This window comes from Cebus imitator, unplaced genomic scaffold, assembly GCF_001604975.1.
Source record: "Cebus imitator isolate Cc_AM_T3 unplaced genomic scaffold, Cebus_imitator-1.0 Scaffold268, whole genome shotgun sequence".
In the NCBI taxonomy this organism is placed as follows: Eukaryota; Metazoa; Chordata; class Mammalia; order Primates; family Cebidae; genus Cebus; species Cebus imitator.
This window is the reverse complement of record NW_016107583.1, coordinates 3,053,815-3,069,373: the sequence shown is the minus strand read 5'-3', so window position 1 is coordinate 3,069,373 and position 15,559 is coordinate 3,053,815. Positions and strand designations below refer to the sequence as shown.

General features: G+C 36.2%; 1 protein-coding gene and 1 non-coding gene across 3 annotated transcripts in view; one reads left to right on the top strand and one right to left on the bottom strand.

Moving 5' to 3' along the window:
* The window catches only part of WDR75 (WD repeat domain 75), a 33,936-nt gene extending 18,748 nt beyond the window's left edge, over positions 1-15,188 (top strand). Inside the window, exons 9-21 of one of the 2 annotated variants that reach the window (XM_017500740.2) lie at positions 2,178-2,336; positions 3,268-3,327; positions 3,416-3,531; positions 4,621-4,796; positions 6,304-6,461; positions 7,104-7,284; positions 8,124-8,218; positions 8,994-9,089; positions 9,721-9,890; positions 10,452-10,511; positions 13,819-13,965; positions 14,352-14,443; positions 14,846-15,188. In XM_017500740.2, the coding sequence (XP_017356229.1) occupies positions 2,178-2,336; positions 3,268-3,327; positions 3,416-3,531; positions 4,621-4,796; positions 6,304-6,461; positions 7,104-7,284; positions 8,124-8,218; positions 8,994-9,089; positions 9,721-9,890; positions 10,452-10,511; positions 13,819-13,965; positions 14,352-14,443; positions 14,846-15,050 (1,715 nt within the window). In that variant the 3' untranslated portion in view covers positions 15,051-15,188. Of the gene's footprint in view, positions 1-2,177; positions 2,337-3,267; positions 3,328-3,415; positions 3,532-4,620; positions 4,797-6,303; positions 6,462-7,103; positions 7,285-8,123; positions 8,219-8,993; positions 9,090-9,720; positions 9,891-10,451; positions 10,512-13,818; positions 13,966-14,351; positions 14,444-14,821 lie in introns of both variants that reach the window. The other variant, XM_037728569.1, reaches the window with a different exon arrangement.
* Positions 1,040-1,143, bottom strand: LOC119467239. The gene has a single exon (XR_005195777.1). It is a non-coding gene; the product is annotated as a U6 spliceosomal RNA (small nuclear RNA).
* Positions 15,189-15,559: the final 371 nt, after the last annotated feature.

Here is a 15,559-nt window from a genome sequence, read left to right as displayed (position 1 = left end):
TTTTTGAGACAGAGTCTCACTTTGTCACCCAGGCTCGAGTACAGTGGCACCATCTCAGCTCACTGCAACCTTGTCTTCCTGGGCTCAAGCAGTCCTTCCCCTTCAGCCCCCTAAGCAGCTAGGACTACAAGCACATACCACCATGCCCAGCTAATTATTTGTATTTTTTGTAGAGACAGCGTTTTACCATGTTGCCAGGCTAGTCTTGAACTCCTGACCTTGAGCAATCCTCCCACCCCAGCCTCCCAAAGTACTGGGATTACAGGCGTGAGCCACCGTGCCTGGCCAAGAGTTGAATTCTTGATGTTATATTTCAAGTAGCATGAATATTTTTAAATGAGAAAATGGTTACAGTATGTAGTTGTCAATGAAATGTCCTTACTGACTGTATAGATATGAGTTAATAGAAAAAAAAAAAAAAGCTATGTAAATGTAAAAGAAATACAGATTTTAGTTGTTTTTGAAAATCAAGGCATATATGAACTGTATGCACAGTGTATTATATATGTGTATATATCAGATTAAACTTAATTTTGTTTGTGTACATTACAACTTTACATACCTTTAGTCTTATGTTTAGCTAGATTTTATCAGTTTGCAGCTTTAGAAAATTTGATTAAAACACCATTATAAACCAGTGATCTTTAAAACCAGTCGTTTTAAATTTATGAAAGTATGAAAAATGATTATTTGATGGAATACTTTTGAGAAAACTGTCTAAAACAGTGTCCTAGGAAATCTTTACGTATCCATTTAGCCAGTAAGATAATCTCTTCCAGGGTTTTGTGTGTTTTCTAACCATTAAATTTAATTGACCATATTTGGCTAGTGGCTACCATGTTTACATTACAGCTGTCAATCAAGTTGAGGAGAATTGATGTTTTTATAGTTTTGAGTATTTTAATCTCTAATCATAATAAATGCTTTCCCACTTTTTAGGTCTTCTTTGTCTCCGTGAGTTAGGATTTTTTTTCTGTAGGGTTCTCATCTATATTTTTCACTAGACATTTGATGGTGTTTTGATAGTATTTTTTATTTTTTAAAAATGGAACGCTTCATGAATTTGCGTGTCATCCTTGCACAGGGGCCATGCTAATCTTTGTATCGTTCCAATTTTAGTATATGTGCTGCCGAAGCGAGCACAGTATTTCTTATTTTATATAATTGACTTGCTAGTTTTTAAAAATAAAATTGTTGTATATTTTTCTTATAATCAGCTGAATTTACTTATTCTAAAAGTTTACCTGCAAACTATTTTGGCTGTGCCTTGATGTAGTCATGCTATGAACCCTGAAGTGATTATTTCCCTCTTTCCAATCCTTAAGTCTTTCTGGTTTCATTTCAGTGCACTAGGACATCCAGTTAATGTTGAATTAAAACGGTAATAGTATTCTTAATAACAAAGGGAAAGTTTTCAATAGTTTAACTTTTAGTGTGGTGTTTGCTATAGATGTTATCAAGGTACTCTTGATGAGATTCAAAAGGTTCTATCCATTTCTGAGTTTCTGATAGATGTTACCATGAATGGGTATAAAAGTCTGTCATTTGCTTTCTCTGCATCTATTCAGATAATCATGATTTTATTCCTTTCTTTCTGTAAATGGGGTTAATTACATTAATTTGTTTTTCAGCTGTTAATCTCTCATTCTTGCAGTAAACTCTGCAATGACATGATACCCCTTTAATATATCATTAGACTCAGTTTGCTAGTATTTTGTTTGAGAATTTTCATTTGTCATGAAATTGGCTTGTATTTTTTTATTTATATAATTTTTTGGTATAGTATTATGAGGATCTTGTGAAGCAAATTAGGAAGTGTCCTCTTTTGGTTACATGTAAAATTGGTTTCTTTCTTTCTTTTAAATGTTAGAAAAATTTATCAGTGAAGCTAACTTGGCCTAAAAGATGTTTGTTTGTTTGTTTGTTTGTCCAGCTTTTCTAGTGGTCGACAGAAGAGTTGGTCAGCAACAAACTAATCAGATATCACTGGAAAAAAAATTCCTCAACCTGTGATCATTTGTCTTGAGAGTATATTAAAAGATATGAAGACACTTTTTATAGTTTTAAATGAGTTTATTTCTCTAGTATGGTAGGGAAAATAAACGTGTTAATTATATTTTTCTTTCTCTCTTTTCCTCAAAACACTGTCCTTTTAATTTCTTTGAATGGATGTGAAGGCAGCAGTCTGCTGAGTGGCGGTCGTGAATCTGTACTTGTCGAGTGGCGCGATGCAACGGAGAAGAATAAGGAGTTTCTCCCACGTTTAGGAGCTACTATTGAACATATCTCAGTCTCGCCTGCAGGAGATTTATTCTGTACTTCTCACTCTGATAATAGTAAGTTTAAGTTTTTTTTTGTGAGGAAATATATAAACACCATAAATTAGCTAGCATCTGTAGGGAACAGAGAATAAAGAAACCTAAAACCTAGAGTAGCATAAGATGTAATGAGCCTTCTTTTCCTTTCATTACTTCTACCCACAGGTATCACCAGAATTCAGCATTTTGAGAATTATTTTTATAAAATGGAAGCCTAAGTGTATTTGGTTATTGATGTGCCACTTACATTTTCAAAGTCTTTTAGTGTGGGATCACATGGGAAAGTAAAGGGAAGGTTTGGAAGAGATCATTGGTGCTTCCATAAACCTGGCATTTTCAAAAGAATACTGTAAGATTCTCTTTTGATACAGCCATTATCTCGGGGTGGGTGTCCTGTGGATTTGATACAAATAGAGGTAGTCTTGTAGTTCTCCAAAACTTTGTTCATCCAGTGACTACTGAGCCTAGACTAGGGTGTCTTTGTAAATCCACTTCCTTTTCTTTCACAAAAGAACTTAACTGTGAGCCAGCCATTTAGTGGCAAGACTCCAACAGAAAAGCCCCTATCTGCACTTCTAGATTTTCAATTAAATCACAGAATATATTCCTGATTTTCTAGTAGTACTCTGAGTTAATTGAACTTAGGGGGTTGTTTTATATTCTGGTATATTTCAGAATGATATAAACTCAACTGACTCCCTCACCTTGAAGCTCTAACTCAGGGGTTTCCAATCTTTTGGCTTCCCTGAGCCACATTGAAAGAATTGTCTTGGGCCAGACATAAAGCACACTAACAATAACGATAGCTGATGCGCTAAAAATAATAATAATATTTCAGAAAGTTTATGTATTTGTGTTGGGCTGCATAAAAAGCCACCCTGAGGCATAGGTTGGACAAGCTTTCTCTAATCTATTGATATTTAAATGCCTATTTTTTTTCTATCCACAGAGATCATGATTATTCACCGAAATCTTGAGGCATCCGCAGTAATTCAAGGCCTAGTAAAAGGTATTGCAGAACTCAGTAGATTTAAAATCATGTATATTTTAAAGAGTACATATTTCTCTGATTTCACCTTTATTTGTCACTTCTGCAGATAGGAGTATCTTCACTGGTTTGATGATTGATCCAAGAACTAAAGCTTTGGTTTTAAATGGAAAACCTGGCCATCTGCAGTTTTATTCTCTCCAGAGTGATAAACAGTTATACAATGTAAGATCTTGATCCATTAGCCTTAACACCAATGAAAGCTCTTTACAGCACCACTGGAGTCAAGCAATTTGTTAACTAGCTTTTAAAACCAGATCCTGTGCATATGTTTACTTGAACATAGAATTATCCGTGGTTACTTAGTTCAGTTGTTTAGAGCATAATTCCAGTGAGGCCACAGTTGCAGATTACATGTAAACCAGTTGGCACTTCTGCACTTGCTATCTGTGTTTTGTTTCAGAATGCCCTCCTCTTAGCTATGCCATACATCTGTGCCTTTGAGTCACAAGTATAAGGAAACAAAAATAGGTAGATTGACAATACAAATTTGTATCTGCTTTGTGGTGAAACACTATCATATTCACATATTGAAGATAAAATTTTCAGTGTAAAGAGGAACACTTCTTCCAGTTCTGTTAAGTGCAATCCAGATGTCTTATAGCCCCACAGGACTCTTGACAGATCTCTATCATAGCAACTCTGACACTAGCTCTTTCTTTGCATGGCCTTTAGAGCCCTCAAAAAAGGAAGTGTATTAATCTTTCTATGCTTATTTCAAGTACAATGCCTGTAAATTGTAGGCATTTAGTACATGTACTAGTAGGCATTTTATTTACTTAGTATAGGCAAGGAAATGAGATTTTTTAAAACAACTATAAGTGCTGGCCTACTTACATTGGTTGTCTTTTTTCATTTCTTGAAGACTGTAGGTTTATTTCTGTTCTGCTTGTTTCTAGTAATGGAGAATCTAGCCTTGAGATTATATAAAGCTGTTTGTTCTTAGAAACTAAAGAAAAGCACAACTATAAATTTTAACGGTTCTGTTGTATCATATAGTGCATGTTAGTAATCTCTAATATTCAAGGTCATTGAATAATTACCACCAAATTGATGCTATGTAATGTGATCCCTTTTTAATAGCAATTTTGCTGTTCATAGTAGCAGTTAGTTCATTATTGCCGTTAAAAATCCATTACTTTAGATTACAGAAGTTGTCTTGGATGTAGTTAGTGATCATTCCTCGAATGCTGTAACATTTGTATATTTATGTTAATAAACATTTTGGTTTTTTGTCTTTTTTTTACTCATCAGTTAGATATTATGCAGCAAGAATATATTAATGATTATGGTCTGATCCAAATTGAACTAACAAAGGCTGCATTTGGCTGCTTTGGTAACTGGCTTGCAACAGTGGAACAGCGGCAAGAAAAGGAAACTGAGCTTGAATTGCAAATGAAACTGTGGATGTATTCTAAGAAAACACAAGGGTAATACTATCTGTGTAGCCACTTCTTAATTTCAGATTATAACATATTTCACTTCTTATTTTACGGTTTCAATTGTCAGTCTTGAAGATGTTTTATCTTGACAAGCTTTAGAATTAGAGATATGGGAGAAGTATTACTCTAATAAAACCTTTAAGCTTTCTGCTCTGAGAAGGCATTGGTGTCCTCTAAGTCATAATGTCATCTCATAATGAATAAAGAAACCTGGAAAAGTGACACCTCCTCAAGGGCATAATACTAAATTCTAGGCAAATCCAGGATTAGAATCCAGATGTTCCCATGCTCTTCCGTTAACATCATACTGCCTTTGGCATAGAGGGAGTGTAGGTGGAAGTGTAGTATAGCGTAGCATGGGTGCTGTGATTAGAAAAGGAATCCACTCTCGCACTATGGCTGTAATAACCACTTCTCAAATCTTTGCTATGTGCCAAGAACTTAGCTTAGAGCTTTGTACCCATTGTCCTACTCCAAAAGAACACTGTAAGATAAGCCTGTTTTCTATATATGTTATAGGTGAAGAAACAGGTCCAGAGAGATTAAGTGGTTGTCCCTAGCCACTGTTTTTTTTTTTTTTTTTTTGGTTTGTTTGTTTTTTGAGACGGAGTCTCACTCCGTCGCCCAGGCTGGAGTGCAGTGGTGCAATCTTGGCTCACTGCAACCTCCACCTCCCAGGTTCATGGAATTCTCCTGTCTCAGCCTCCCAACTAGCTGGGACTACAAGCATGCACCACCATGCCCGGCTAATTTTTTGTGTTTTTTTTTTAGCAGAGACAGGGTTTCACCGCGTTAGCCAGGGTGGTCCCAATCTCCTGACCTTGTGATCCGCCTGCCTCTGCCTTCCAAAGTGTTGGGATTACAGATGTGAGCCACCGCACCTGGCCATCACTGTTCTTATAACTTCTCTTTTTTTTTTTTTTTTTTTTAATCACAGCCCCATGCTGCCTTGATGTTCTTCTAAGGACACAGTCCTAGTTATCTTTCACTCACAGCATTGCCCTCTAAGCTCAAAACAAGCTTTAAGAGGTTGTTTAGGTGGCTAAAAATAGTAAATAATGACCAGCCAGTTTGACTAAGTAGTTTTCTTTCTATATTTTCTTGCCCCAAGTGGAGCATTTCATGACCATTCCATTTTTTATTTTCAAAAGTAGGCAGGCATCTAGGTTCTGTACAAGTTTCCTGCAGAGTTTAATATAAGTAGTAGGCTCCTGAGTATCATTGATTGGTGGCCTCTGTTTTATAGTCATTTCGTACCAATGAGTTGACTACTACACATAATAGTCTCAAGTCACACAAGGACACAGGCGATACATTAGAACTCCTTGCATCCTGTGGCCATTAGAGGTAGAGCACTCAATTGTTTGTCATTCTTGGTGATTATCAGTTGCCTGTTCTTCAAGATGTTATTGTAAAATGTACGGCATGTCAGAAATTCTTATATACGTCACCTTGTCCTCATGCAAGAATAAATTTGTGATTTCCTTCCTACTAGGTTTATTCTTAACACCAAGATTCACATGCCACATGAAGACTGCATTACGGCTCTCTGTTTCTGTAATGCAGAAAAATCTGAACAGCCCACCTTGGTTACAGCTAGCAAAGATGGTTACTTCAAAGTGTGGATATTAACAGATGACTCTGATATATACAGTAAGTTAATTAAATATGGTATGTTTAACATGTGCACAACTTTAGGAATTAATTTCTTTTTTTCATGACATATCCATTCTGGGAGGACATTTTCTACTCTATTGAATTCTACAGGATATTGCTTAATTTTAATAGATTTAAGAGATTGCATTTTACATGCCCGTTTCCTCAAATCTGTTCTCAAATGGCATTCTTGATTAATCATGTGCTGATTATTCTAGTTTTTTAGGGTAAAGTAAAAGGGGCTTTCACTCCTCCACTAGAGGGAGCTCAGGGTCTCCAGGAGCGAGCATAAATTTCAAAACAGTATTTTGTAGCAATTCTGACTTAAAGAAGTTGTGTTTTGTTTTCTGTCTTTGTTCCTTTTTTATGAGGTTAATTATAACTAATAGAATATTATGTATATTACAATAATATACTATAATAAAAGTTAAGTGAATATGTCCATGCTCTCTATCTGCCTTTCTCTCTCTTTCAGAATATCTTCTTGTACTTTACTCAGCTGTTTTCAGACCTCAGGTGATCCCCCGTAACTGAAACCACAGAAAGTGAAACCTCACATTATGGGAGAGTAGGGGGAATTACTGTAATGTTCTCTAGCATTTCCACCATTTCTGAACATTATGGCTTATATTTCCACAGAAAAAGCTGTTGGCTGGACCTGTGACTTTGTTGGTAGTTATCACAAGTATCAAGCAACTAACTGTTGCTTCTCCGAAGATGGTTCTTTACTAGCAGTTAGTTTTGAGGAAATAGTCACACTATGGGATTCTGAAACATGGGAACTTAAATGTACATTTTGCCAACGAGCTGGGAAAATAAGGTAGGTAAATCATTTGGAGCATATGTAGTATTTTTTAACTTATTTAAACAAGTCTCAAAACTTTAGTAGTCATTTATGCTTTCTGCAAAAGTAGCCTGAAGGTCAGTGGGGCAAGCAGCTAATCAAATGCTGGAAAGCCAGAAATTCTGAGTCCACAAACTGTGCCAACATTTCTGAAATTCATGTTAACATTTAATTCTTGGCCTACCTATTTTTTCTTTGGAATCTTTCATGGATGTGCTAAATAACAACAAGCTGTACATAAGCCTCAGGCCCCAGGAGATCCAAACCATCTTATTTTCTGTGTATTCCCATCAAAACTGTTTTATGCACCAACCTCATTGTTTCTGAGAGGCACAGGGGAAAATAGCAGCAGCATCCTGAGGCACTGCTTCAGGTAGCTGGGCCCAAGGACAGAATCAGATGCCTAATGAAATCATCTCTAATTTCTAGCATGTCTGATTCTGAATTTACTTTGCAAAACTTTCTTAAGAATTGAAATTGAACTTTTTCGTCTTCTCAGTAAATAACATAAAATAGGATTTTTGTCCAATAACTGTACATTTCACATACATTTTCTCTGTTACATATTAATTGTTATACTGCACAGTATATTAAAGAATTGGTCATCTGATCTATTTTATTAAAGAAATAGCTAAATAAACCCTTCTTATACTCCTTAGAGCCTTTTTTCTTCAAGAAAGTTATAAACAAAAACATATGTGTCTATATAAAAATCTGCATTACATAGAACTAATACAGCCGCTGGAAGCCTGCGGTTTTTTGTAACTAAATTTACTCGAACTGACTGTTGCTAACTTCTTGTGGTTTTAATCTAGGCACCTTTGCTTTGGGAGATTGACATGTTCAAAGTATCTACTTGGTGCTACTGAAAATGGCATTCTTAGCTGTTGGAATCTGCTGAGTTGTGCATGTAAGACATTTTTTACTCTAAAGTGATCTGGCAAAGCACATAGGGAGTTGACATTAAACTTTAGCATTTTAGGACTTAGGGATCATATCTTCAGGTCTATACTTGGAATAATCAGTTTTTTACATGACATATTATGCCACCAAAATTTGGAAATACTGGGCCTGTAATAGACATCATTTATTAACTGTTTAATTGTTGGTAAGTTGGCTTCCATTATCCTTACCTTTTTCCACTGTTTTCAGTGTGGGGGACTTTCTGGTGCCCTCCCTATTCCCCGTCCTCATAACAATTTGAATGAAGTTTTTTGCCCATTTTTAATGCTCACTAATCTGCATTATCCCTGACAACTTATATTCAAATGTAGTCCATCACAGTCCTAACAAATGTGAACTTAGTGGCATTTCACTCATTTGAGTGTATGTTTGGAAGCCATGGTAGTTGCTTAGTAATGAATGTGTGTGATAACTTTTTTCAGTATTCTTTAAAGCTAATTCTGGTTAACATACTGTCCACATTTAGCATTGCCATCCACAAAAGCACTAGACATAAATTTTAATGAAATTATAATCTTTTCATGGTTTGTACAAGGAGTGCTGAAGTTGCAGTATGTTTTTCTTTCGGACCCTCACTTTAATGCAGCCTTCCACAGATAATTTCACTGTGTCTCTGTGTGTGTTAGTTAGAAGCATAAGATTCTTCCTGAGAATAATTGAAGTTTTTTAAAGCTTTTGGTAAATCTTTCCTTAGAAGTGAATCACCTTTTTTTATCCCCCAGTGGAGTGGAGTGCAAAATTAAATGTTAGAGTTATGGAACCTGATCCGAATTCAGAGAATATTGCTGCAATCTCTCAGCCGTCAGTGGGTTCAGACTGTAAGTACAAACCACACTTTGTACTAAGAGAAAATCTGTGACCTAAGTTTTCTTCTTAATATAATTTGAGTCAAACGTGCCTTCAAATCAGACGTTCATTGGAAGCCATTTTGCTTGAGGCACGGCCCTTCCTTGCCCCAACACCTTGTCATTGTGTACATCCATACTTAGTTCTAGAAGAGCTCTAATAAGTTTCTTATTTTTCCACAAGCCAGTTCCTACTCAGTCGTTAAAATTAAAGAGATTTCATCACTTTGACATGTTCCCTGCTGCCCCTGAGAAGTTAGAATTGGTCATCCTCTGTGTTCTTGAGGCAATTTCTACATTTCTAGTACTTACAGACAAAATACTATGAAAATATTATTTTGGTGTCTGTCTTCTGCAATAGGTTCTGGCCTCTGGAGCAGGAATTATTCTTTCTCTTTTTCATCCTCATAGCTCTCATTTTTAACCTGTCTGGCCCACAGTAGGTACACAGTAGATACTTCTTGAATCAAAGCCTAAAATAGTCATGACTTGGGACAGTTACTCAATGGGATGAGTCCCAGCATTAGTGTGATCTGCCCGTCTGAGGCTAGAACTAACCTTTTCAGGCAAAATGTTATATTGTCTCTTTGTTTTTTCCCTCTAGTGTTTGTATTTAAACCTAGTGAGCCAAGGCCATTGTATATTCAAAAGGGTATCTCCAGAGAGGAAGTCCAGTGGGGAGTGTTTGTTCCACGAGATGTCCCTGAATCCTTCACCTCAGAAGCTTACCAGTGGCTAAATAGATCCCAGTTTTACTTCCTAACAAAATCACAGGTAACCGCCCCCCTCAAAAAAGGCAATCACTTTGTACATGGAATTTTAGAGAAATAGCCCATGACTATTGGTGTGAGTTTGTTTCTAAGTGAAATAGCTTCATTAAAGGATTATTTCTCAAAAAATTGTCTAATATGCTCAGTACAGCAGTATTATTAATGTAAATGTATTAGCACTTTACCCCACACCTTTGAGGTTCCTTAGGTATTGCTTACGTTAACTCTTTGATAGCAGAAAAGCAGAAGACAATTAAAATACTTTAAAGTGCATGATTCATTGTTTTTTTTATTTTAGTGTTTGATTTGCAGTTTAAAAAATGGTGGCTTGAGTTTGGTCTGTCAATTATATTTTTTATTCATTACCAGTTCTTAAGTATCCCTCAGACATAATCTTGTAACTCTTATAGTAGTTATTAAATAGGTTTAAATCTTTTATTCCTTTTCCATTGTCAAATCAAAATGGAAAATTTGACCTTCCCGTTTTTTAACACCCTCTAACACCTCATTTAGATTTGTACTCCACAGTTTGTCTTTTGCATAATTAATTGATCTCTCTTTTCAGAGTTTATTGACATTCAGTACAAAGTCTCCAGAAGAAAAACTCACACCAACAAGCAAACAGGTATGTCTTAGCCTTTCATGGCAGGCTGCATTGCCTCCCTAAAAGGATACAATTACCTTTTAGAAGTCAGCTATGAGAAAAATATTTCACTTGGCCCTAAGATGGAATTAAAAGCCTTACACTTACAAACTGATGTGTCTCTTTTGAAAGTTTTAGTGCCCTTTTAAAATTGTTTTAATTTATAATATCAGAATTATGTGCTTCTGACTTAGTCAAATATTTTTGCAAGGCTCTTTAGTAAAAACTTTTCCAACACTACTGCCATTACCCATAAAAACTATCATTCTCAAATCTTTTAGCTGAAGTTTTTATTTAACTCTGAATCTCTAAGAATCTAAGAAATGTTTATGTTTCTAATTATAGGTTTTTCAGAATTAGATCTGTTAACTCTGATCGAAGCTGAATTTTTAGCCCTTTTTCACATCAGCACTCCCTGCATATACACAACACACACTTTCCCTACTTGTTCCGCAATTTTCCCCATATGGGTAAATGTTAAATTGGTTAGTTCAGTAGTCATTGTCATAGCTGTGTTAACACAATTCATAGTCAAGCTATATAGTCATACACAGATCGTTTTTCCTTTTCTGATCAAGTTTTTATTTTATCTAGAGTTAATGATTGCCTTTTTTCTCATTTGCTTAGTTTTCTGTTCTCACGTAATTAACCCCAAATTCCACCTAAGTTGTGTAAGTCTTCTCTCAGTATTTTCAGACACGTTAGGTATTCTTTCAAGTCATGAAGGTTTATTTCCAAGAGCCTTCTGACTGTCTTCAGTCTGGACTGATTGCTTTGGATACCTGCTACACAGCAGTCATCCTAGGATCTATATTCACCATCATTCTGGGGATATGTTTGACCTCTACTGCATTAGTGGCATAGTTTTTTTCTTTGGTCATTCCCCTGCTTTAGTGAAGCATTCTTTTACTGCATTGGAGGTCAATTTAAGACCTTACATGTTTGGAAATGTTTTTATTCTCTTTCACTTGATTATTATAGAGTTGTAGGTTGAAAATCAGTCTCTCAGAACTTTGACATTATTGTCCTATTATTTCACAATTTCCAGTATTACTAGAAGTCCAATACCATTCATATTCTTGTTCCTTTATCTGTAGCTTGGCTTGTTTATTTTCCTTTAAGTTTCATTGGATTCATTCAATTTTTTTTTATTAATTATTCGCTGTATGCCAGGGACCATTCTAGACACTTGGGATACAGTAGTGAGAACAGTAGTCAAGTCTGTAAACTTGTGGTGTTCACAGTCCACCAGAAGAGACAGTAAACAACATGCATTAATTAAAATATGGAGTATAGAAGGTGATAAGATTTATGGCAAGGTGAGGAATAGACAAAAAGACATCCATATTTTTCTACCCCAAAATTACATGCATGGGGTGCAGCTTGTAATTTTAAACATGGAAGTCTACGTAGGCCTTATTGAAAAAATTTTGACTTTTTCTCTGAGTGAAATATAGGACCCCTTGGTGGGTTTTGTGTAGAGAACTAACGAGGAGCTAATTAATTCTTTCCGTGTATTTTCTGCTCTTCTTCTAGAACTCCTATTATTTAGTGCTGGACCTTCTAGAATGGTTCTCCAATATTCTTATTGTTTTGTCTATTTTTTGTTTGTTTTCTGGAAGATTTCCTCATCTTTATCATCAAATCTTTTTTTCTTTTTCATGGTGTGTTTCCATCATATTTTTGTTTGTTCCTGCTTTGTTTTGATTGCTGCCTTTCATCTAGAGGTTTTCATCAGATTCTGACGATTCTCGGCTGTCTTTGGATTTCAAAATGGGTTAAAAAGCCACTTGGAAGTTCTCTGCCTGTGCAGAACTTATCCCCTGGCTACCACTAGCGGAGCTAATTTATGGAGACAATTTCAAAGATCATTACAATTGACCCTTGAACAACATAGAGATTGAAAATCTGTGTATAATTTTTGACTTCCCAAAACTTAACCTGAACCCTTACCAGTAACAGTCAATTATTTGTATTATGTGTACTATAAACTGTATTCTTACAATAAAGTAAGCGAGAGGAAGAAAATGTTAAGAAAATCATAAGGAGGCTGGGCATGGTGGTTCATGCGTGTATCCCAGCACTTTGGGATGCTAAGGCAGGTGGATCACTTGGGGTCAGGAGTTCAAGACCAGCCTGGCCAGCATGGCAAAACCCCATCTCAACTAAAAATACAAAAATTAACCAGGGATGGTGGTGCACGCCTGTAATTCCACCTGCTTGGGGGGCACTTCAACCTGGGAGGTGGAGGTTACAGTGAGCCTGGATCACACCACTGCCACTGCACCCCAGCCTGGGTGACAGAACGAAACTCCATCTCAAAAAAAAAAAAAAAAAAAAACTTGAAGAGAAAAATATACTTATTCATTAGGTGGAAATAGATCATCACAAAGATCTTCATCCTCATCTTCACATCAAGTTGGCTAAGGAAGAGAAGGGGTTGATCTTGCTGTCTCAGGTCTAGCAAAAACAGAAGAAACTCCACATAGACGTATTATTCAAACCCTTGTTATTCCAAGGTCAGCTGTATTTTTAGGTCTTACTTAGGCTGGTCAAATTAACCATGTAAAATTCTTCTGCATTCTTGCCTGAACGATTTAGACCTGCCTGCCAGTGTTCTGAGAACTCCCTACATGAAGTACAACTGTAGATATGAAGATAACACCACCAGTACCCATACCCAGCCGAAAAACATAGAGCTCTCTGCTGGGGCTGAGGAGGAGTTGTGGGAATCAGGGTGCTTTCTAAGTAGACTTTATACCAGACTATCTGGTTTGTCTAGTCCCATTTTTACTCCACATCCAGGGTTACTATTGTTACCCAATCCTGGGCATTTGCAGGATTTTGTAGTATGAATTGGGATGCTTCCTGGCCTTCCCTACAGGCAGCTTAGAATTGTGCTTTCTCAGGTCTGCTAAGTTCAATACCATCCTTCAGCCTGCTTTCCAGCTTCCAGCATACTACTGTTGAGGCCTTTTCCCTCATTTTCTATCATTGTGAGTGTGTGCCCTTTGAAAGCCCTTTTGCTGTCATTTCTGTGGGATTTGGTGAAGAAGCAGTGGTAAATGCATGTTTGATTCTGACATCTAAATGTGCACTGCTAGCTCTTCTCATAAGTGGGGTGCTGGGCCTCAGTTGCTTTCTCTGTGAAATGAGAGAATCATACTATCTGGATAATTTGTAAAGTTCCTTTCATCCCAGACTTTTTATGATTTTGTAGTAGTTACTGTTAAGTCAAAAGCAGTTCTTTTTTTCTGACATAATTTCCCTTTGTCTTAAATCCTTATAGCTGCTAGCAGAAGAAAGTCTTCCCACAACCCCATTTTATTTCATATTGGGAAAACACAGGCAACAGCAGGATGAAAAATTAAATGAAACTTCAGAGAATGAGCTGGTACAACTACCCTTAACAGAAAACATACCTGCAATTAGTGAGGTAAGTAATTATGAAAGCACATCATGTGAAACAGATCAAATGCATTTGAAGCACCTGAAGTTGGAGTTTTTACACAGTCAATGTGTAATTTGTATGTGATACAACTTTGATAGCCAAACTAAATAACTAACAAACTGAATAACTTAGCCTTGTGATCTGGGATTGTTTTGCCCTCGACCCTCGGGTAGGATAGGGGTGATTGTTGGGATAGATGTAGGAAAGTGGAAATGTGTTTTTCTGTGGTTTGGCTTTTATATGGGGAAAGCCTTTTCATGTTTCACTCTTGGCATTTACAATAAAAGGGACTCTATGAGGACACTGTAGGGACAGACTGCGGTGGAGGATAACCTTTTTAACTGCAACACTTGTTTTCTGTTTGACTCCAGCTTCTTCACACTCCAGCCCATGTCCTGCCGTCTGCTGTTTTCCTGTGCTCCATGTTTGTAAATTCATTGCTGCTGTCTAAGGAGACTAAGAGGTAAAGCAGTTCTTAAGACAGGTGTAGATACTCTGTTTTGGGAAACAGGATGGTTTGTGTTTATCCTTTTTTAGAGTATTCTTCCACTGTATTTCTTTATTTCATAAGCTTTCAAATAAATCTAAAGGCTATAGGATTGTTAAGTCAAGCAAAATACATTGAAAATAAGTTTCAGAAAAGAGATCTCTTATGTGTGTGTTTGAAGTGTTTGGTACATAATTTAAAATTACACTTTTGTCAATATACCTGCTCTTTTGTAAATAACCCATAATTTTTAGTGTGCTTATTCAGTAACAAGATTCTTCATTTACTTTGTATGATTACATTTTTACATAGGTGTCAAATTAGAAATTTACTGTTTAGAAACATTTTTAATAGTGTTTATATTTTGTTCTGTTAAAGTACTGAAGAAATTCCTAAAGATGTAGATATGGAAGAAGAAAAGGAAAGCGAAAATTCAGATGAAGAAAATGACTTTACCGAAAAGATCCAGGATACAAATAACACAGATTTAGGAGAAGACGTTATACATCAGTTGTCAAAATCTGAAGAAAAAGAACTGAGAAAATTTAGGAAAATAGACTATAGCTGGATAGCTGCCCTTTAGGCATCAGAGATGGGGAGGATTCTTGCACTTGGTGTTTTTGATTGTATGTTGATACTCCAAAAACATCTATTTCAGTGTTTTTTCTGTTCTAAAAATAAGATAATAAATATTAACAAGGTTTGCTTTTTAAAAAACTGATAATATGAACATGTATTTGCATCATGCTTTACAGTTACTGGATCATTCATATACCACATCATCTCATTTTTTTTATTTTGGGTCACACATCAGCCTTATAAAACAAGTAGGTATTTGCTTCACAGGTGATACAGCAGAGCTGAGACTTGACCTGTACAGCATATGTCCCCTTAGCTGCAGGTTGGAGGTATGAAAAGTTTTGAAAATTAAAAGGCTCCTTGACATTATTGTTTTAAGTTTAATACTAAAATTGATTTGGTGGCCAAATATGACCTGAGCTGGAGTGAGGTTTCTTTAGTCCTGATTCATTCCTCTAAGTGTATTTATTTCTCTTAGAGAAATTTAGAGACGAGTTGATTATGTGGTGTTCC